The sequence below is a fragment of the Oreochromis niloticus genome, linkage group LG23, assembly GCF_001858045.2.
Source record: "Oreochromis niloticus isolate F11D_XX linkage group LG23, O_niloticus_UMD_NMBU, whole genome shotgun sequence".
Taxonomy (NCBI): Eukaryota; Metazoa; Chordata; class Actinopteri; order Cichliformes; family Cichlidae; genus Oreochromis; species Oreochromis niloticus.
In genome coordinates, this window is record NC_031986.2 from 12690849 (window position 1) to 12714221 (window position 23373).

The 23373-nt window shown below is 39.5% G+C and overlaps 2 protein-coding genes across 6 annotated transcripts in view; one reads left to right on the forward strand and one right to left on the reverse strand.

Moving 5' to 3' along the window:
- Nucleotides 1-1792: 1792 nt before the first annotated feature.
- LOC102082214 (inosine-uridine preferring nucleoside hydrolase) lies at nucleotides 1793-9326 on the forward strand. Its single transcript, XM_019351984.2, has 8 exons — nucleotides 1793-1882; nucleotides 2170-2360; nucleotides 2470-2649; nucleotides 3190-3301; nucleotides 3398-3534; nucleotides 3731-3808; nucleotides 7325-7441; nucleotides 7519-9326. Exons 2-8 carry the CDS (start codon nucleotides 2181-2183, stop codon nucleotides 7669-7671), a joined length of 957 nt encoding a protein of 318 aa, XP_019207529.1. The 5' UTR covers nucleotides 1793-1882; nucleotides 2170-2180; the 3' UTR covers nucleotides 7672-9326.
- Nucleotides 8805-23373, reverse strand: part of LOC100697371 (voltage-dependent L-type calcium channel subunit beta-4) — a 29706-nt gene continuing 15137 nt past the window's right edge. For 2 of the 5 annotated variants that reach the window (XM_013264504.3, XM_013264507.3), the window contains 9 exons: nucleotides 21774-21850; nucleotides 21273-21292; nucleotides 19452-19532; nucleotides 18133-18191; nucleotides 17824-17933; nucleotides 17566-17717; nucleotides 16550-16645; nucleotides 16060-16245; nucleotides 9292-13582 (listed from right to left, as the gene is read on the reverse strand). In XM_013264504.3, the coding sequence (XP_013119958.1) occupies nucleotides 13319-13582; nucleotides 16060-16245; nucleotides 16550-16645; nucleotides 17566-17717; nucleotides 17824-17933; nucleotides 18133-18191; nucleotides 19452-19532; nucleotides 21273-21292; nucleotides 21774-21850 (1045 nt within the window). In that variant the 3' untranslated portion in view covers nucleotides 9292-13318. Of the gene's footprint in view, nucleotides 13583-16059; nucleotides 16246-16549; nucleotides 16646-17565; nucleotides 17718-17823; nucleotides 17934-18132; nucleotides 18192-19451; nucleotides 19533-21272; nucleotides 21293-21773; nucleotides 21851-23373 lie in introns of all 5 variants that reach the window. The other 3 variants (XR_003216407.1, XM_013264509.3, XM_013264506.3) reach the window with 3 other exon arrangements.

Genomic DNA, 23373 nt, shown 5'->3' on the forward strand with positions numbered 1-23373 from the left:
ACCTAATAATTAGATTCAAAACGTTCTGGGCCTGAGAGCAAAGCTGCACATTTTGGGGAGGTAATCATGAGAGAATTTGCTCCAGGCCGAGGAATGTCAGCAGCACAACAGAGGCGCTATTCATAGGCAATTTACACCGGAAGATGCTTGTATTGCTCCCTTTTTTTCAGCGCAAAATTACTTGCAAAGTGGCAAGGACCCTTCATGGTCACAGGGCGAGTGGGGAACATAGACTATGAAGTGGTACGGTCGGACAGGGGAGGAGCCACCCAAATATATCAACTTCAACTTCTTAAAGCGTGGAAAGAGGCTAAAACCAGTTCTCTGGTGAGTCTGGTTAAGGAGAGAGATGAGTGGGAGCTAGAGGCACCAAATTCCACCATTCCCATCTTCCTCCCCACCTGGGCGGAGCATGTGCAGCGGGTTTCCGCCGTCCTGGATTAACTTTGGCCAATGAGATCTGATGTATTTTCAAAGTGTTTCTTTTATTTCTTTTAATCGCTCTATATCTAAATATCGACCTCATTAGCATTATAAGAAACCATATATAAAGTTTTTTATATAAGGGCTTGGATATAGTTATATGCATACTCGATCACCTTTTCACTCTTCATAATTTGTTCAGTTTGCTTCACATGATCTGATCTTCTTTCCTCTCCATCTTAGATTGAGGGCACGAAGGGTTACTTGCGTAGTAGCATTCCAACATTAACTTTTCATTAGTGAGCCAAGCTTTATGGTCAGACCAGACTAAGATTGAGTTGTTTCGCCACAATTGGTTTGAGTGAATAAAGGTTAGGCTTTTAAACCTAAAAACATTGTACCACCTATCAAGCATGGTGGTGGTAGGGTCATGCTTTGAGGCCATTTTGCTCCAAGTGGTACTGTTCCATCCAAGTGAGTTTCAAGACTGAAGAAGTCACTTGGCTCAGTGACAAAACATTTCTCCCACTGAAAACGCTACCTCCAGATGAACAGAAACAATTTTGGGGGGCAACAGATAGGTGGTTGAAACTTAGACACAGTTGGGTGTTCCAATGTGACAATGATCCCAAATACACATCAAAACTGGATTTGGAATAGATAAAGCAGGCTACTTCTAGAGTGCCTTTCCCAAAGCACTGACCTCAACCCTTGAAAGTTTGTGAACGATGCCTGAAAGCCAGGTCTGTGCCAGGAAATTAACCCATTTAAATGAACTCTACCAATTCTGTCAAGAAAAATTATCAAATATCCTGCCAGAATTATGATAGCCAAAAGCATCTGGTCAAGGTGTCACTTGCTTAGAGACATCTAACTAAATATTAGTGAAGGATTTATAGAAGGATTACAAGAAAAAAACTTTTCTCTAAAAACAGCATGGCAGCATAGCTTACGTTTCTTCTGGAACAATGTGCTTTGGACAGACGAGACCAGATTGGAGACGTTTGGCCATTATGCACAGAGTCAAATAAAAAACAATCCAAACATATCAGCACAAACACCTCATGTCAGCAGTCAAGAATGGTGGTAGAGGGGTAATGACCTTGGCTTATTTTGCAGCCACAGGACCTGAATTTGCAGTCAGTGAATTAAACATTATTCTAGAGTCAAGACACAAGTTTCTACAAAGTGAGTGTAATTGGCTTCCCAAATATTTGGCAAGCACAGATACATCAAATATGATCTTCAAGTTTATTCTTCCTTCCCATGAGAGGCAGAATTACAATTTAAGCGCTCTACACTGCAGAGGTTATGAAGGAATTCCCACCTCCCACTGGGCGGAGTTAGCCAAGAGCTAATGCAGCCTCTAAGTAATTCTATCCAGTCTTCAGATCACAGCATTCAGCTGCAGTGGCTCATATCAGTAAGCTGTAAGCATCTGTCAGAATCCATTCACCCGGTGAGTATTATACAGTTTATTGTTACTTCAGGTCATCTTAGAATCTCACTATACTGTGAACCTTAGAATAACATTAGAATGCAATTCTGAACACTAAATAGTGCATACATTATAACACTGGAAACTAGCCTAAAGGCAAAGCTATAAAAGGGATCTAAAATGTATTCTCGTGCCTTGGCCGTAAAACCCGTTGAAGGAGTCTTTCATTCGTATTTCATGTTCATATTTTGGGATTACTATAAACATAAGGTTGTTCTATAAGTAAAAGCTTATGACAATGTGAAAAGAAAAACACAGGATGAAGAAGAAGCTCATCATTGATGTGGACACTGGGGTGGATGACGCTATGGCCATCATGGTGGCCCTCGCCAACCCTGATGTGGAGATTTTGGGGATCACCTGCTGCCATGGCAACACACCCCTGGAGAACGTCCTCAAGAACACACTGCGTGTCCTGAAAGTCTGCAACAGGCTGGACGTAAGTTTTTAGCAGAGTGTGGGAGAGCCTTGTACATGGATATGGTGACAGATCCGACTGCATGGCTGCATGCTGGATGATCTGCTATTAAATGCAACCTACAATACAGATTCCAGTGTATCGTGGCTGCTCAAAGCCTCTGCTGGCCCGCAAACAGCATGCGGGTGATTACCACGGGAAAGACGGGCTGGGGGATGTCCCAGATCCAGATGCTCCAGGCTTGGATCTGCTGCAGAAGAAGAACGCTGTGCAGGCCATGATCAAGCTTGTGAAAGAAAATGCTGGAGAGGTGAGTGTCTGCTCTGTTAAACATGTTGCTAATGTACTGTTAATAAAATTTAAGATCCTAATTTCTATGTGAGATCCATAGACTAACAGGTTAGATGGCTTTGTCAAACCTGTCTGGGGAAGTGGAATGGCTTTATTATCTAAATGCATCTATCATACTCATATTCTGTAAATGTTTTGTGGTTTGGTTCAGTGACAACATTGTGTCAATAGAAGTGCCTTGAAGTTTTGATTTTCTTAAAACGGTGTAATGGTGATGTGGAGTCCAAATTAATTGAACTCTAACACATGAAATCACATCACCTGGCCAATAGTAAGCTGTCTTCATTGATGGTACATTTGCTTCCTCTTTACATGTGCACACAAAAAATTCTATATAAAACTTTCATCTTAGTAAAGCATAAATTTGTCCGACTGACAAATTGTCTCAACTCATTTTTATTAAAAAAAAAAAAAAGATGCATATGTTATAATGTTATAATTATGTTATAAATAACAAGAGCACTCCAGTCATCAGCACAACTCAGTCCTTTGCCTTCAGGTAATCCTCGTAGCCACCGCTCCCCTCACTAACCTGGCTGTCGCAGTGCAGTTGGACCCTTCCTTGCCAAAAAAGCTGAAGGCGCTCTACATCATGGGGGGAAACAGTGAATGTAGGCTTTTATTTATCCTGATGTATCTTTTCAGTGGTTTATGTTTTTATTTATCTATTTTAATAATAACAAGAACTGTAAAATGTCTGTGTGCAGCCAGAGGTAACACCACAGTGTGTGGAGAGTTTAACTTTGTAGCCGACCCAGAAGCGGCTTACATCGTGTTGGACCGCTACACCTGCCCAACCTACATCTCCACCTGGGAGTTCACCTGCAGGAACAGCCTGTCATGGGTGAGGAGAGAAACAAACTGAACAGGAACTTCCTGTATGCTTAAGTTCTGTTACAAGCAACAATTATACAGTTTTAAAGGTTTGACACTGACAGAAATGACATTTAAAATAAGATTTGAATGGATGCAATGACAGTATTTCTGACTGAGAATTACACAGAGACTTACGTTTGCACACTACCTTTTCCCTCTTTTAGTCTTTCTGTGACACCTGGCTTGCTCAATGTACTCAGAAAGCCGAATTCATGAAAAAGATTTCCAATCTTTCAAGGATGGTAAGTTTGTTCAGTGTATTATTACAATAATGCATTTTTGTTCAGAGTTAAAACTAACAGTAAGCATGATAAAAAATTATGTCATTGTCAGGAGTTTTCCTGTATTGCAACTCAGGTCAGAATAAAAACGCTCAGACAGGTTTAACGTGTACACAGGTGAGACTCAGGGAGAGACTCAGGGGGAGACTCGCACCCTGCAGTAAAAAAAAAACAGTCTTTATTCACAGAGCACATACAGGAAGAGATACAGGAAGAGATCAAATAGACCCGTGCTGCGTGCAGGCTTCCTGTGGAGTACAGAGTATATGTAACTTCCCCATTTAGGAGTCTGCACAAAATGTGACTTCTCTATTTAAGCTTAATACTGAAAAGAGAAAACACATTTAGATAAAGAAACGTACTTTTAAGCATAACATAATAAAAATCCCAAAATCCTAAAAAATCTCTTAACAGTCATAAATAATAACTTTGTGAAAGTAGAAACGTAGGCTGTTCCCTTTATCCTAGTCACAATGTCACCTGCTCAACCCATTGAGCTAAAATTGCACCTTTCCTACAGGAACTTGTCTAAGCAGGACCTTTTTGCAGTGACGTCCTTGTTCAAGATTTGTGGAAAGTGAAAATAAGCACCGGTGCGCCACGGACCGGTTTATGCCCGACAATATTTTCACGGACCGGCCTTTAAGGTGTCGCGGATAAACACAACAAAATAAAACTAGTACCGATACCGAAAAAAAGAAGATTTATTCATAACACACATGAAAAGACCCAGGAAAACCGAGTTAACGATAACGATAACAAAATAACGCTGAAAACCGATAAAAACCCTGAAAACCATACATTTCAGACCTGAGCTTCAACTCTCGCAGCCCGGTACCAAACGACTCACGGACCGGTACCGGTCTGAGGCCCGGGGGTTGGGGACCGCTGGGCTAGTGGATCACTGAACATCAAACTGATAGACAGTGATAAACACAGAGACCTGAACTGATTCATGCCTATTGGCTAAAGAAGCTGACTGCACTCCAAGAGCGTCTGGCAGCACAAATGAACCTATTAGCCTATAAATGAACTGCTATTAGACCAGGCCAGACAGTCCTGATCTCCAAGAATACTCAGAAGAGACCACTGCCATCCAACTACCAGCCAATAACCTGGAACATGGAAGCTTCTGGCAGCCATCATAGCAGTTAAGATGAACAAGCATACTGCATGGTTCAATACACGAGTGGAGCACAGAAAGGAAGTGGCAGGGGTAAAACAACAGAGCAGTTAGCTGAGACTGCAAGACCAGACCTACAAATCCACACGCATGGATCCTGGAATGTTTAGAAATGCGTGGACAACATTTTAATTTTTTTATCTTGCAGATTTTCTAATCAGAATTTCAAATGCACTGTAGTGCCAAACACATATTGTTTGCCAAGAACAACTTGGTAAAATCTCTATAGGCTCGTTTTATTCATGTGAATCTCTTAAGTGTTCATTTTTTCTTTTCTACTTCTTATTTCAGTTATTACATTATGTGACAATGTCTAAGGCGTTAAAGGCTGGAGGAAGAAAGGGGCACATTTAATCATCATCATTTCAATGATGGTGAAATTATCATTGTTTGGCAAGTTTCCGTGTTAGCACGAACAATATCTGCTCCAACAGATCTGTATTGTTGTGTAATGTTACATGTAATGCAAGACTATGAGAAGTGGTAAACTTCAATTCTGCATTTTAAAATTTTGTCTGCTTTTTAGTTCACACACTTTATTTGTCTTTGTGATGAATGACATCTACATCTACAAATACATTTATCTTTGTATCACACATTACTCCTTGCATATAGGTGGAGAAGGGCACTGATGCTCTTCTGCTTTGAAATTTCTATGACCAGTAACATTGCATTTAGTTAATAGAACTGTTTCCTTGTATGGTGTTTAGAAGAGAGAGGGATTAGATGAATTTGAGCAGTTTTACCCTTTTAGCTACCTGCACACAATAGTAAGTGTTCAGTGGACATTTAGGCAGATTTATGTATACATTTTAGCTTCTGTGGTGGAATTCTCTGTTAATACTGTCTGCGACATGGTCAGCTGTGGTCAAGCTATTTAATTACTGCATAAAGGAGAGCAAACACAGACATGAAACATCATCATACTCATCCAGGAAGTCACAAACTGATCGTGATATGTGGTATACCACATATCACGAGGCTCGCTATGAAACCTAACGGAACAATGGGCATGCTCTTTTGTGCCCTTGGCGTTATCAGCACCTGGAAAGGGAGTTGCCTTCTCCATCAACTGAGGCTGAAATAAGTTCATCTAGGTTTAGAAACTTTCACTATTACAGTGCCACAACAAAGCACATGTATAAGCACTTAAACTCTTTAAATGAGATTATAGAAATTTTCCGTTACGCTTCACTATAATATTTCAATATAGATGTTTAATTTAGTAAATTGTGTTCACAGTTTTAATAAGATGTCTGTTTTGTCAAGATAAACATCAAATTACCACCAGTTAATAATAGTTTAATAAGGAAAGATCAGCGGAAGAATTTGAAAATGATTTATTGACGCTTGCAAGGGGGAATGACAGATGTGAAGCAGTGGCACCTGAAGAAGGCCAGCAGAAAAAATGATTGGACTAGATGATGTCACAATTGTCAGGGACCTGGATATGAGCAACCCAGGGTCCCTGAGCAGTTATGGACTTGTATCATATTATATGTTTTTGCTGCACTGTGCTGCTGTTCCTGATGTCCACACTTGTGTGTATATAGGCAGGTGTGTGTGCTTGTGTGGGTGCGGCTGTGACAGGCACCTTCAGGTCTGATGGGTGTGGCCCTGCCAGGTGGTTGGTCACACCTAAAGATCATCACACACCTGCAGCTGATCAAGCCTCGTCGGAGGAGCTACTTAGGAGTGCGGCAGAGCTCTCTCCAATGCTGGGTCTCTGCGTGACTACCCATCAGTGTTTTAAACATATCACTGAGTGTAAGCCTGTCACAGTTGGAAAGTCTCTAACGTCTGCCTCTATTATTTTCCCAAGAGGGGCCTGGCATGGACACTTGGGAGCGAAGGCACGGAGTACGGACACTGGGAGAAAGACATGGCACGGGAGTCTGAGGCGCACAGGGATTTATTGTTGTGTATTATTTTACGTCACTGTAAATAAACACACTGCTTGCATTGAAAAAAAAAAAGAAAAAAAAAAGAAAATAAGCACCGTAAATAAGTATACAAGAAACAAAACCTGTTGCACTGATTTAACTATTAAACAGATTTTTTTATTTGTAATTTTGTGATATAAATTCTTCAAACTTTGCCAATAAGCCAACACCCCCAAAGAATTTGCACTATATTCCCCAAAATAACTAATAATCATTCCTGCAGTGTGAACAGAGTGTACATACTTTGAAAGAGGAGTCTACAAGTGTTAGTTAAGGCCCTCTAGTGGTAACTTTTTTCCCTTGAAGATCACTGAAAAATGTCAAATTACCTCTGATGTACTGATTTGACAGAAAGCCCAATCAGCTGACTATCAGAAGGAGATTACTGCAGGAACTGGTTTCAATTCCTGTGACGTCTATGCCTTAGCTGCTGCCATCGATGATACACTGATAACTGAGAGCGAAGAGGTAAGCAACTCCTGATTTTTATCAGGTTAAGTAAAAATTCTAATATTGTTTAACAATTTCTTCTTTTTCTCTTTCAGGTTGCGGTGGCAGTGGAGTTGGAGGGGACCTACACCCGAGGCATGATGGTGGTGGACTACATCCAGAAGCTGAAGAAAGACCATAAGGCCATCATCATGAAGAAAGTTGACTTGGAAAAGTTAAAGCAAATGTTGACCAATGCACTCAAATAGAAAGTTTCTGTGCATGCTGAAGGCCTGAGTTTGGCTCATCACAAGAAATAAAAACTGATTCTTGTGCTGTTCCTGTGTGACAAACTGTCCACAACATCCATCAAGAAATAGCTGTTCCAGCTTGGTGTTAAAGAAGTTGACTAGATTTCAGCGTTAGTCCAACACCATCTGCGAGACAGTCCTTGTTATACTAAGTAATACTAGTAATACAATCATGGAATATGTTAAGTCTGTGACCCAACTATGTATTAATACCTGATGGGCATGAACTAGGGCTACCACAGCTGTGGAAAATAAGTGATTAAAAAAAATTAAGTGGCTGTGTGGATCAATACTTTTCTCCATATAGTTTAACTACACATCATGGTGTGAGATTATTCAGCCTCTACGGAAAATTAAACTCAGTAAGCCAAACTCAACACTACTCAGTATTAATTTTCTCTCTTTATAAAATCCCAGAGGCAAGATTAGATGTTACAATTAGGTGATGAAAATGTGAAACAGACATAGCGATAAAATATTGGCATTGTAACTATTTACTTAACATTTGCGAAAACTGTTTTGTAACATTTCAATACCTGTAAGGTTATTTTTTTTTAAGTGCTATTACCTTTTAGCATGTAGTTTAATTCATCTGCAGTTTTTCAGTTCTTTTTTCATGAGAGATTACCTAGTCAGTCCAGCTCAGGTAAATGGTTCTTTTCTACTGTATTTGAGCACTCGTAGCAATTTATAACACGGCTCGTTCACCTATTCACACACAAAAACAGTAAAGTGGAAAAACCTTGACTGGTCCTGATGTTTGCAGTGATATTCAGATGGTAGGGTCAGAATTTGGTGTAAACGACATGAAAGTGTGGATCAACTGCGAATATGGACTAAAATGTGTCATACTGGTGTTGGTATAATGTTGTGAATGGTTTTCCTGGTACACTTTGGGCCCCTTGGTACCAACTGAGCTTCATTTAAATGCTGCAACCTACCTGAGTACTGTTGCTGACCATGTCCATCCCTTCAGGACTACAGTGTACTCATTTTCTGATTGCTACTACCAGCAGGATGACAAATAATGTTTTGGGGGTTTTTTTTATCTTTTGTGCGAAACATTGCTTAAAGAATTTAAAACACACGACTTTAGAACGACTCTTTTATTCTGAAAAAGAAATATTTTTAAGTCACTTGAAGCTCTGGCTGAAACACAGTCACCTCCAGTTCCATGTATTTTTCTTGAATTCCTTTTTATAAATTAGAGTGGTTTATTATGCATGCAATACCGCATTAGCCGCTTAGATTTTCTTCTTCCACAGAAAAAAACAGAGAAACACAAAAATCTGTTAAAAGTCCAGATGAAGCTGCTTGGAAAAGGGTGTTTGGAGAAGCCACAGCATGAAGCGATGTACACAGTTTGCGGTTGCATAGTACAGTACATGAAGTTCCTCATTTTAAAACAGCATGCCGTCTTGTATTGCACATTACTGAAACTTTGTATACTGGACCTTGCTGTTGTCCCACACGGGTTGACGTCGTCTTATTTCAGCACATGTATACAGCAAATCGCATCTCAAAGACATTATGTACATTTATCATTTATAAAAATAATTGACAGCAAATATTCATGTATTGTTTTTCTACTGGAATAAATGTTTATTCTTTTACTTTCTCGCTCTTTTTTGTGTTTTACATTATACCAAAGAAAATCTTCTCTACACATTCTGTGTTTTGTGGTCACCTGGAGATTTAGTCAGAGAGAAAAATCAATCAGAGATGAATTTTGTTTGCAGAGAAACTTTTGCTGACACAAAGTCAGAAGGAACAAAGAAAAGCAGGTTTGGAGGTCTGTGAGTGAGTGTGGCATTATTTCATTCTTACATTTCTCTTCATAAAGAGAGCGATGGTGGGACACTGGTCAGGAAATCCCTTCTGATTGTCTCAAGCAGCCCAGCTCAGCATTGGTTGGTTTCATTTTGAATGGTAGATGGCTCGCTGTTCAATCAACCAATGGATTTTATGCTATGGGGCAGAATGAGACAGATAAGCTGCTTGTAAACAGTAGTTTTATGCACTCTTTTCCCATTTGGATAACAGAGAAATAACCAGGAAACAAAGGCAAACAAATAATCTGTGCCTTTATCCCAGATTCACATTGTAGGAACAGCTGCTCAATAACCACTGTAGTTTTTGCTTACTCATTTGTGCTATTCAATTTGTTTAATAAATTATTCTTTTCAGCACTTTTATCCAGATCTATGCAAAGTGATCCACTGCACCTTCTTTTACATTTAAATCCATTTATAAGAGCTGCTTAAAATCAGGGAAAGTCAAATTATGTCACGTCAGCCTCCTTTTCTAAAAAAAACCCCCCAAATGATCTAATCAGGCCTCCCAACACCTCAAAACTGTGTCAGGCTGTAGAACTGTTGGGGACTGCTAAATATCTCTTGTATGGGTCGTGGTTCATGTCTAGATTTTGAATATTCAAATAAAGAATAAAGATGCTACAGTTTGAAGAAGTTCCTCCTGACCGGCTGAAGTGCATATCATCAAGATTTAGTAAAGCTAACGTCCTATGTTGGACAACTCTGCACCTCACAAGCAACCAAAGATTTTCAGTGCCAATTTTCTTTTACAGCTTCAACACAGACTTTATTAGGCCTGCTCATGCTGCCACCTAGTGGTTGCAGCATGCTTATCCTTAGTTGTGCTGTAGCTACATCACCATCTGATGTAATTTATAAGAACACCATACCAGAATCAAATTTGCAAAGTCTTGTGAACAAATTGTACTTATTCGTAACTGAACATGTTTAACTAAAAAAAAAAAAAAAGTAATAGTAACTTACAATAAAAATCTGCCTAAAAACAGCTCCCACTTCCTATTAAACGTTTATGAGAACACTGTATAGATCTCGGACAAAACAATAATAGTAATTTGCTATTTATAAGGCACCAATCTAATTTGGTGCTGCAGCAGTCAGTACTGTACATCGTTTTTGTCATAAGGGAAATAACATTTAGAATAGATGTATTTGTTTAACATGCCAAAGAAAACTCTTTTGACACACATTCTAATTCTTACTGTGCATATGGTAATTTTCCTAAAAATCACATTTCTCCAGGTGTGCCGAGCTCAGATTTTGCCATGATTGGGACCAAACTAAGCTTATTAAAAAAATAAATAGATTTTTAAAGCAAACTAGTTAAAAGTAACTGCACTGTGTTATTACACTAGATTGTTATTACTCAGTTTTTCAGTTTGATTGATTGATTTTCTTGGGGGAATAAATACTTTATATTTAATGCTTTAATTCATTTCTCAGTAAACATGGTTTAAATTTAGTATTTAATTATATAGCACGTTTGGTCCTCCATACAATAAAAGAAAACATTTGAATCCTTGTGATGTAGCCGTGTCACTCACTTCCTGTATGTATCATATCACATACAGGAAGTTGTGAGGTACACTGCAAAAACAGGCATTTGGATTGTTCTTTGTGTTTTTGGTCCTGGAGAAATATGGAAGCCAAAAAACTGTCAAAATTACAATAGTTTTTATCGAAAGAGCACAAATTGCCAAGATAATAAAGAATGTTCCAGCAGTTTTTCTTGTCAACATGACAACTTGCTCATCTTATTATCTTCTGATAACACGCAACGTGATTCCTTACTTTATCCTCATGATTTTCTCTTATTTGCATAAACTATAATAGGACACTTGAATGTTACCTAATATACCTTTTAAAGTACTTTGTTTTAATAGAAAACCTTAAAGTTGGTCCAATGGTACCATTTATTATCTGGAAATAGTAAGATGATTAAGTCAGAATCACAAGATAATACTATCTCTTAAAAGAATGGGATATGTACAGCAAATTCTGATAACAAAACTTAAGATCATCATTAGCAAACACAGCAGCTCTCATGCTCCATACAAAGCACCATGTGGGCAAACTGCCCTTTTTTTGTGAGGGCTCAGCCTGTGTCGGTTGTTTCAGTGCACTTTCTAATATATAACATATTTCTGGTCTAACAGAAACTTATCAGTGAGATGGCTTCACTTTTATACCATGCAGTCCACTTTAACATTTTCTAAATGATCAAAATATTTGCTTGCGTCATTTCAGTGTACTGAATGAGCGATTAACCTCAAGGATCCAGAGATATCATTTGTCTGCAGTTTTGGGACATTTTCTTTTCTTTTTTTTTTCTATTTTTGGAGAAACGTGCCTCATACTTGTACAAACACCAACTTGATTACAGTGGGCTTTTTTTTTTTTTTACCTTTGGAGGGAACATGCTCTGCAGTCAGGGAAACATGCCAGCTACACAGGGAACGAACATGGTGCAACCAATCCTGTCGTGTAACATTTATGTCATTTCAACCCCTTAAAGCCAACAAAAGGAACTTTGACAGAGATTAACCAGTGACTTGACTTAATGCTAACCGACATCTGTATGCGTGTTTTACCTCTACGTAACTGTGATTTTACTGCTAACAAATGCAAAATAACCTGTAGCTTCAGCAGCAGATGGAGCTTCACGTCAAACAAGCAAACAAACAGAAGAAAAAGAGGTTGCTGGCAGGGGCGAAAACTTCAAGACAGAACATCCCAGCCAGCTAAAGAGGCTCCTCCTGCATTGGTTTTAATGCCAGTCCATATTTCAACAGTATCAACTGCATCTCAAGTAGAATTTTGCTATTGTAATCCACTACAATATCACACAGTCTCGGCTATTGCCTTGTCTAACTCTCTAAGTGCTAGCTGTTTAGAACAGCAGCAGTATTGCCTTCCTCTACAGTGTAACAGAGGTCTGATCCCAGCACCATCAGAGTCTGTTCTGCTTATGACGGTCAGGGTCTTCACCCAAATAAAATCCTGAAGCTATGCTACACAAAAGCTGGCCTTGCTCAAAGTGACTTTCAAATAGCAAAATAGTTTGGGAATGTGAAGCACCAGTTTTCAAAACTAGCAGCCAGATATCATCTGCATAACCAACCCACGAACCCACCACGAGCGCCTATCCACAACGAGGTGAAAATTGGACCTCCATATCTACACCTCATCATGGGAGAGTCCAGAATGCTGGGTAAAACATCAGTGAAGTGGATGCGGAGGTTGATCAACTACAAGCATGCAATAAGCTAAATGGAGAGAGGATTTATACATGGCCCAGGATAGGGGGCAGCAGCCTTTCAGCAGTTTGTGTGCAGAGGGCTTCCATCTGACCTGGTGTGACGCTTCAGGCACTCAGAAGCCCATACAGTACATCATCACCATCTGACTACTATCCATAATTAGACTGTTGACACCGGCAACAAGCACTGTGCTGCACATCTGCTGAGCATTATGTTAGTAAAATCCAAAAAAGGTCCCAGAAACTCAAAGAGATTTTACAAGTTTTGTTAATGTTGGCCTGAACCTCCTCACTACTCACACTGTTGACTGATGGGGGTTTGCCCTGACAACTCGATTAAAAAGAAAATACCTGAATGTGATTCTTTTTTACTTTGAAAGAGGAAAAATAGCCAAGTAGATCAAAAAAAGGGGGGGAAAAAAAGGTACAATTTGGGACCATCTTGGCTCTATTGCAGCGTTTATTTTGGGTGGAATTCTGGGCCGTGTGGGCCACTGTGGCGAGAGGAGTGTTTTCAGAGCCGGTGCCGGGAGTCATGGCTATAGCTGCCCGGTGAACTGCGATTGCGATGTGGCTTGTATGCATCCTGATAGGGATCCTGGTAGTCCTGGTAGGCGTCCTGCTGCTCTCGGCTATGCTGGGAGCCAGAGGACATGCGGTTGCGTCCCTTATGTGCCCGCTCATTGTGGTAGTTTTCATCTGATGTCATCAGGTTGCGACGTTCATTTGGGGTCGAGTGGTCTCCTGTGTGGTTGCTCTGTCGCATTCTTTGGCTCTGCTAATCACACGAACATACCAAGGACATAGATAAGGCTCAGGAGGAAAGGAAGAGACCTAATAATACACTATCCACACAAATGCACACATGTGTTTGCTTTCAATTTCCAATGGGGAGTTATCAGTGGGTGTAGATTTCACTGCCTGCAGCAAATAGGATTATGACTTGCCTAGCATGGACATCATGAAAATCTGTTCAAAAAGAGGAGGAGCCAGAGATATTTAGATCGAATCAAATATGCACTGTCAGATTTGTGCGGTTAGGCAAACAGACGACAGTAATAACATGCAAACACATGGCAAAGCAAAAAAGTTTGACCAAATTTATTGATGCAACAACACAGTTGTGTAGGTTTAACTTTCTCTGATATGTGGGACTGTGCTGTGCTGAGTTGCTGATGACGCAGGGAGAAGATGAAAGATCACAGTGACAATGACAGTAAGTATAATGTAAAAATACAAGTAGACAAGTTTTGCATTTTGATAAACATGCTTATCCTTGTCCCTTACTGTCCACACTGAGTCAACTTACATGGATTAAATGTGTACATGACTTTTGCATTGACACAGAGTCTTCTGTATTTTTTTTTTTGAGCGTGACAGAAATTTAGGCTCTGGCACCACTGAAAATATTTAAAATTTCATGGTTCTTCACTGAAGACACACTAAGAACAGCTCACTCAATATCTGCAAGGTTATCAGAGGGAAGCATCAATGGTTTCTTTGTTGACACATTAAATCAGGGATCTTTCTCTTTCAGCTGAATCTAAAACAACTGGATGCAGGATGCTACAGTGCCAACACTCTGGTGTAGATTTAATGGACAAACTGTTATTTCCCAGAGAACAAAATGCCACAACTCCAACTGTTGTGACTAGAAACTAGAGATGGCACGATACCACTTTTTTATGTCCGATACCGATACCGATATCATAAATTTGGATATCTGCCGATACCGATATGAATCCGATATAGTGTTTTTTAATCAATAAAACTGTTTTTTTTTAATATCTTGCTGCATTTTGTATAAGTTCATACTCAAGTTTAAATAAACAACAACACTAAAGCTATTCTGTTATACCTGTGTGTAAAAAATACACTGCACCCAAAATATTTTATAGTTCAGCAACACTGATCAATCTAATAAACCTTACCTAACTTAAAACCTAACTTAAACCTACTCCATCCTCCCTATTCTGGTATTTTAAAGAGTACTTAGCAGAAATATTAAGCAACCTAACTAATAGGGTTGCAAACTCCCAGCAAAGAAAAAAAAAAAAAGGGAACCACCCCCCACCCTCCACCTCATGATGCTTAATCGATGTAATCAACTTTAATTTGATGCAGGGTGAAAAAAAATGCACAGAAACAAATTATTTTTCAAGAATAATTAAATAGATTCAACATCTTTCTTCAACAGAATTGCAGAATTCACAGATGGTACCTTCCCAAAGGAAAAAGTACTATAGCTTACTAGGGTATATTAGACTTAACAGTTACTATATATAGTAATGGACTTCTATACATTTTACATCAGATTAAAACTTTGGGTGTAAGATTCAGATAATTATTTATTAAAAGCTAGACATTTTAAATGAGAATAAGAAAGAAAAGTATGTCTTTGTGCCCCCTTTTCCCTGTTCATGCCCTATCGGCCCCCCTGGCTAAACTTTGCTAGATCCGCCCCTGCACAGTTACCAGCCGTCAGCTACGTAGAAAAGGATCCTGGTCTAGAAAGTAATATTAAATAAATTCTAACAACAGCTTATCAAGGTTAAACGTGCTGCTGTTGTTCAGCCGCTGGTTTCCTCTTTCTGGTGCAAAGTGGGCCAAAAACAAAGAAGAAAGACTGACTCGCAACAGAAAAGCCGATCAGCTGATCATTAAGCAGTTTCACGATTGAAGTAGCGGCAGGAAGGTGAGGGAGAAGAGGCAGTCGCTCCATATATCGGTTGTTAAGCTTAACGTGGGAATGCTTTACAAACATTCAGAGATGAACTTACACACTTGCTTTACTTCTCTCTGGGATAACTTCCTCGGAGATGAAATGCTGGTTTGGTAGCAGGCTACAAATACACACAGCCGCTCTATCACGTGGTGCATACTGCTCCGACGTGCTATGGTTATGAGCCGAGTTACGCTGTGTCGCAAGTTTTGTGAGATGCTTTTTTGATATTTAATGGATCGGATTACATTTTTTATTTTTCGCCGATATCCGATCCAGTAATTTAGGTCAGTATCGGACCGATACCGATACGTAATATCGGATCGGTCCATCTCTACTAGAAACAACAATTTATTTCAAAAAACAAATATGCTGCAAAGTCAGAACATATAACGCTTTTTAAATAACATGAATGAAGAAGAGAATGAGTAAACATGATTTGCAATAGGTTGGGTTTACTCTTTGTACTTTTATTATCTGACCCACACAAATCAGGGTCAAAGAAAATAATTTTGGCACAGGTGGATGTGTACCTGCAGTCCAGAGATGCTGGTGGGGTAGGGCGTGAGTGTGGTGGGGCCCAGGTTGCGTCCCAGCAGGGGGTTCAGGGGCGTCGCCATCGAGGTGTGGGTCGCTTTCCAGTATGCCTCGAGGTACTCGGCGAGATGCTCACAGGCGTCCTCCAGCTGGTTTTCATCCAGGATGATGTCAAACATTTCCTGTTAGCAGCAGAGTGGAATAGATTATGTCCACTCTGACACTGTATGTGAGGCCCAGCTATGAATGTACATTAGCACAAGGACTAATGATAATAAACATCATATCAACAGCTTCAACAAATACAAATGCTTCCAGTTTTTGCTCTCCAAGACATAAAAATCTCCCTGACTCTCGTTTAACCTTAAGATTCATTTGTTTGGGAGTGCAGAAACAAAGTTTATGGGCAACTTTTTAAATACAGAAACTGTAAAAGTACGAGAACAAGGAGCCACAAGCCAGCGCAGGAGGAGAAAGTTGACTTACCGGTGGACACTGGGCTAGTTTGTCTGCTGCCACGAGCTGGACGTTCAGGTGTTTGCTCTGGGACTTCCCTCTGGACTTGACTAGCCTCTGCAGAACCTGGATGAAAGAGCGGGAACACACACAAAGAAACCAAAAGTATCTCAGTTTTGGGTGAACTGTCTGCTCATATCATCTGCACCTTCTTCTGAGAATTTGGGATTTTTAATAATGTTTACATCTATAAATAAATATTATATCCAATGGGGTTAAACTGTGTCAAATTTAGCCTCAAAATATTTATTTACGATCACTGTTAAGACAGAACTTTTATGACCAAAACGTGATGAAAACAAGTAACAGTTAATGGTTGAAATAAACTAACTGTCCAAACATGTTGGAGGACTCATGACCTCAGTAATGCAGTGATGCTATAAGCCTAATATTGCTGCATCTTCCTGGTTTGTCTGTACACTGGTCAGTTTTACTGGTCAACAGTAGAAAAGCATGCTAGGAAGATGTCGTGTAAAACATGTGCAAACAGTAAACAGCAGATTTTCAGTCTGATTAAACTTAATCCTAAAGAAAGACAGTTGATCAAAGTGGTTACTGTTGTAGTCCCAGTGCTGAGGGAGGAGGTGAAGAGGACATACTCTCCCATGCAAAAGTGCCAAAGTGCAGATTTATATCCCCCCCAACACACACACACGTGTTCATCAGAGGCTTTAAAAAGTACAGGACTTCATGCTAGTTTTGAGGTAACACTGTGCTTGTGATGAGCTGTAACACCCGTGGATAAACAACATGAGCCTAACAGAGAGACCATTACCTTTGTTCTCGACGTTTGTCTCCAACTGAATGACTCTGTTGGACAGTCACTGTGAAGATCATATATGCTTAATTTCCTGTTTTGTCCAGCCTTGACTTGATAACCTTGTAACCCATGGCCTGATTGATAATAAACCCATCAGAGAGAGTAAAAATGTTTCTTAGTGCGACAAAAATCTTCCTCTTTGAAGGTCTGCCTATGATCCGAGTACCTTTGGCGAGGAGACTTTAACATGGACGATGATGGGGGCCAGGGAGGTCTTGAGAAGCTGGGCAGGGTGGTTGATGGTGTCGGCATCCAGAACCACCAGCTGCAGGGAGCGGGCCAACTCGAAGATCCTTTCAATCTCACTTTGCACCTCAGCTAAAGGGACAAAGACAGACATTAGACGTTTGCATGATTCTCACTACTTACAATTAAACTTCACAGTTTCAGACTATAGCTCAATCAACATATACGTGAAACTCACCTAAACTGGAGCGAGTGTTGGATCTTTCTATGATGGCCCTCTTACTGGGGTTGTTAAGAACAGACCTTTTGGCCAGCGATATATCTGCCGTGACTCGTGTGATAGTTATCCTGTAAGAAAGAAGACATAATTATTTTAACCAGGGTACTGATTCGATTTTGAAGACTGCACAGAGAAGAAAAAGGACCAATCTTCTTGCAAGTAACTTTATATTTTACTTAACATTTATTGGGAGTGAATAAAGACTATGTTTGAATTAAAATAGTTCTATAGTTCTTCCTAAGAAGTGTGCATTTAATTTGTCTTTACCTGCCATCAAATCTGTGCTTGAGGAAGTCAAATAGTGCTTTCTGCATCATGTCTGTTACCTGCGAAGCAAAAATGAAAAATTGGTCAGGGACTTCATCTCGGAATATGGCTTTGTGCGCTGTGCATGTGTGTATGTGTCGGGGGGTGAATAGTCAATGATAGCAATAAATACTTTATGTCTACTACTTTTACATCCGCTTAGTGTCTTGGTCTGAACACTAATGAATTTCAGAATCTTTCTGTGCAGTTTCTTGAATTGGACTGAAATAGGAACAGGAACTGGTGGACAATCTGTGGATGATCTGTCCACGGTGCGTTTCCCGTTTCCTGCCCCATGCATGCTGAGAGAGGCTCCGGCTCTCCCTTGTGATCCTCAGTATGAATAAGCCACCATCCATCAGGCAAATCCAGGACAACAAGACAGATGGCACTTTGCTGCTGCTAAAAAAACATAATGATGTCGGATGCACCTCTGAGCAAGCAATATGGAAATGACATCATCATCATAGATAGTTACCATGTGAACAAATGCAGCATAAATCAATGAAATGTACTGGTGTTTATGTATAAAGTTTTTTCTTTTCATTTACCTATGATATTTGTTGTTATAATTGGTATTTTAAAACAGGAAACATGGTAAAAGGCATGCACCCTGCACCACTGTAATAACTAACCATAATCTGTCTGTACAAATATCCTTTAGAGCACCAAGACGTTTACATTTTAAAATTTTGACATAACAGTGAAAGCATTTTTAATTGTTTAACATAAAAAACATTGTTGAATGACAACCTTTCCACAAGTCCGCATTCAGACACTCCTAGATTTTAGGTTTTACTTTGAAAGGTTTTGATTGGCTCTCACAGCTCACAGTTGAGAACAGTCTAGATTTCCCAGCACTAAACGGACATGACGGACACAGCTAGCTACAAGCTGGTGATCACTGAGGAGCATCTGCAGTCCCATACCTGCCACTGCAGATGTACCTCAACGCAGTTCTAGTATTCTGCTTTTCTACAAGCCACAACTATCAGCAGTAATGGAAGCAACGAGCAAAAATCTGCCAATTACTCAACATATTCTCATCTGACCTCTTCGTCTCCTCGCTAGTCTGGCTGCAATCTGGATGTTACGTGGGCGATGACACGTTCATAATTAACAGTGCCAACAGAAGGCTATTTTGGGGGACTCAGTGAAAAATGTACAGGAGTCATCTCATTTCTTGTCCTATTTGTAATTAAATTCAGATTATTCATGGTTTTCTTTTTTTATGTGAGAACGTCTGATTGTTCATTCGGCTGTAGAGGCAGGCAGCTTACCTCGTAGCCCTTTAGTGAGGGTCCCACCAGAACTACAGGCCTCATGGAGGGAACCACATCATATGGGGGGATGTGCTCCGTCTGTTAACACAAAGAAGCAGCGGTACACTCAGGCTGACAAAAATAAAACCACAAGAGACAACAGACTGACGAAAAAGCAAAGCAGACAGCTGCGATAAACCTTTTTCATAGCAGACGCCGTGGATCCGCCACAGCAGGGAAAGCACAGGTGTGATAATGAAGGCTGCAGCCCACTTAAGGGGAGGACCTGCTTTTGCTCATGCTGGTTCACTATCATGAGTTACTGCAACACTAAATAAAGCTAAGCCATCATTATTATACCTATGCTTTCATTACAGTGACGAGGCGAAACGTCTGCCAAGAAACGGGTTTCTGGACTGCAGAGTCAGCTCAACACACAACCACATGTTGTAAATGGGAAGCTGGTTTACTGCCATGTCAGGGCATGTAGCAAATGGTAAGTTAATTTCTCAAAATCTAAGAAAAAAGAAAAGAAAAAAAAAGAATATTAAGGATACTTTTAGGTTGTCCCAACTTTACTCAACTTTACTAAAAAATCTAACACATTATCTCAAATAAACGTTAAGTTAACATGTTAGATTACAAAATATGGTTAATGCACTTTAACCGGTGTTTATCATTTGCTACATAAACGACCACTGTACACAGATTTTGCCCAAACACTCACAAAACTACAGTTGAACCCAATTTCACAATAAAGGTACCACCACGACACAGTACAACTATAAACAGCAAACACTTGGTATCATTTAGTTATGTAAGCCAACACGGTTCATGTGTAGATCGTTCACACAGTTAAAAGCCACATTTTATTAAACAAAAACTGTGCATTACAAGGTAATAACAATATCAGATTGCAGTATATTTTGTGGTGAATAAAAACATTGAAGTTTAGGACAATGTAAATATTAATAATACTTTTGGTGACTTGGCATAGTCTTTTAATGTCACTGCTTAACTTTCTCTGGAATCAAACCAAGGTCTTTCAACTGCACAACTTAAAATTATGTAAATGGATGAGACTGATTCACATTAAGCATTCAGGGGTGGTTGAATTTCCAAATAGCATATGCAGTTGCCTACAAAATTCAGATATTAATTCAATTTATAATGATCTATTACACTGTCTCTCTCTAAGTATATAAGCTGGCAGTAAGCAATGTTCATAATGAGAAATGTTTCAGGTAAGTTTTTTTGGATCCCAACTTTTATATAATTTACAAGATTAGATTAGATTACATTAGATTACATTAGATTAGATTACTTGGTTTTGAACTCCTTGGCCTTTGGTTTGATTGGGTTTTTTTGGGACTCAGTCAACATATTTCTGCAAAAATGGCCTGATGCATAAATTCTCATGATTGTTATATATGTCATATTCCCTTACAAACTGAAGAGCGTGAATATAATAAACTTAGACATAAGATGTTAATGTTTTTGTGGGGGGGGGGGGTTAGTACAGCCAGGTCAACCATTTCCCCCATTTTCCTCTCCTTTATACAACAGTAAGACTAGGTAACCACATGTGGCTTCATATTTACCACACAGCAGAGACAGTTTGATTTTTTATCATAAAGTACCTATAATAATGTATCATGTTGCGCAGTGATGGCACTTTGGTGTCACAGGAATCATTTTAACTTGTTTTTGGATATTTCAGTAGATCTGAAGTATTGTACGCTATGTTACTGTAACTTCCTCTAAATGCTACCCGTTCCTGTCACAACAACAAGAATTGAGTGGATAGTATATGAGTGTGTTTTACCGTCACCAACTTACCACTTTCTGTTTCTGCTTTCCTGTAGGAGGGAAGAGAAGACAGTGATAGTGATGTCAGTAGCTGCTGCCACAGGAGGCGTTACCAGAATATCTCAGAAACACTCGAACATGCTTCACATATGCAACTTTCCATCATAAGCCATAACAAATGAAACCTATCAAGGATAACTATAATATGAAAAATAGAAAAAAAAAAAAAGCAGTTCTATTGTCCTAAGGTTATATTCACAAAGTCACATGAGTGCAGTTCAGAGGGGGGGTCATAGTCTTGTCGTTGGGTTCACACTGTGGTAAGCCCCAGTCTCAGAGCGCCTGCAGTCCTCAACTGGAGGAAGAGGAGGATCATGGGAAAATGTACCAACAACTCTGAACTTATGCTCTACGCAGAGACATGGGAAGGTTTTAGAGTCTTATTTTCTCTATGTTGTTGTGGCCGAGAAGCTTGGCTCTAAGCTGGCAGCTGGCTATTAAAAGCCCTCTCCCCCTGTCCGATGTTCTCACCTGCTGAGGATATGAGTGGTCGGATAGAGGCAGAAACCTCATCCTCCACACTGGAAGAAGAGTTCCCTCCAGACTTACTGGAAAAGACAATGGGAAAAAGAAAGACAGAAAAAAACCCCACAGTATTAATTCAGAAAAGGACTGAAACCTAAAAAAAAAAAAAATCTATAGTATGCTAAGACTGAAATAAAAACTAAAACTAATAATAATGAACATTTAATTAATTTTATATTGGTCAGCTAAACCACCTTAAACATCGGAACACCGTAACACAAGTCTCTGTAGTTTCCCATATTTTTAATTTTTCTAATCGTTTCTACTGTAAGTATTTTCATTTTCTCTTTGTGTTCCTTCCTGTGTCTTCCTGATTGTCTGTTTGGCTTTACTCTTTGCGTTTAGCATAGTTGATTCCAGTTTTATTTTGAAATTTATGTGGCTGCATTTATACTTCCTGCTTTTGTTCTTTTCCCGCCCTTATTACTCTCTGATTGAGTTCATCTCTTGTTGTCCTTCTCCCTGGTGTGCATTTAGTTCGCATATCTTTTACCTACTTCTCCCGAGTCTCCTCTCGTGTCTGCTTGTTGCCCAAGTTTGGTTTTCTTGTTGTCTTTTTGGGCTTTGTTGGAATTTCCCCCTTCTGTCATCACTTAGGTCCACTGCTGAATTTTTCCCCATAAAACTTCACATCTTCCTCAAATATTTACATCATCTCAAGTATGGCAAAACTAATCACAACATTAACAATTATTAATTCAATATTTTTTTCAAGTTACTTTCTTTTTTCTTCTTTCTTTTTTTTTTTCAAATATACAGTGAATAATTTAAACTGAAACTGAGTGAAAGTTGCATCTTCTTTTAGAACTAAAAGAATTTTCATGAAACTTGGGAATTCACCTTAGGTTGGCCTTTTGTTACAGATGTTCATTTTTAAAAGAGTATGAGGCTCATTGTTATTCAGCTATTATACACTCAGCACACACTTTATTAGATACACCTTTTCAAACACTCTTTACCACAAATGTCTAATCAGCCAATTATATGGCAGTATATGGATATATTTAGACATGGTCAAGACAACCTGCTGAAGTTAAAGGCGAGGATTAGACTAGGCAAGAAAAGTGACTTTAAATGTGGTTGTTCATGTTCAAAGGGCCAGTAAGCACCTTCTTTCTTGGTGAAAACACCAGAGGTCAGGGGAGAATGGCTAGACTGCTCAGAAACTATAAGGAACAACAGTAACTCAAACAACCATTCATTACAACCAAGGTCTGCAGAAGAGCATCTCTGAATGGGCAACATGGCAACATTTGAAGCAGGTGGACTATAGCACCCAAAGACCATAGTCTCCTGTCAGGTAAGAATATGAAACTACAATTCATCAAAATTGGACAATAGAAGATTTGAAAAATGTTGCCTGCTCTGATGATTTCTGGTTTGGCATTTGGTTAGAACTTGGCATTGTGGTTGTGTAATGGATTGGGGGATATTTTCCTGGCACAGTGTGTTTCCTTTTGTACCAAGTGATCATTATGTAAATGCCACAGCCTGCCTAAGTATTGCTACTGACCATGTCCACCCCTTTATGACCACAGTATACCCA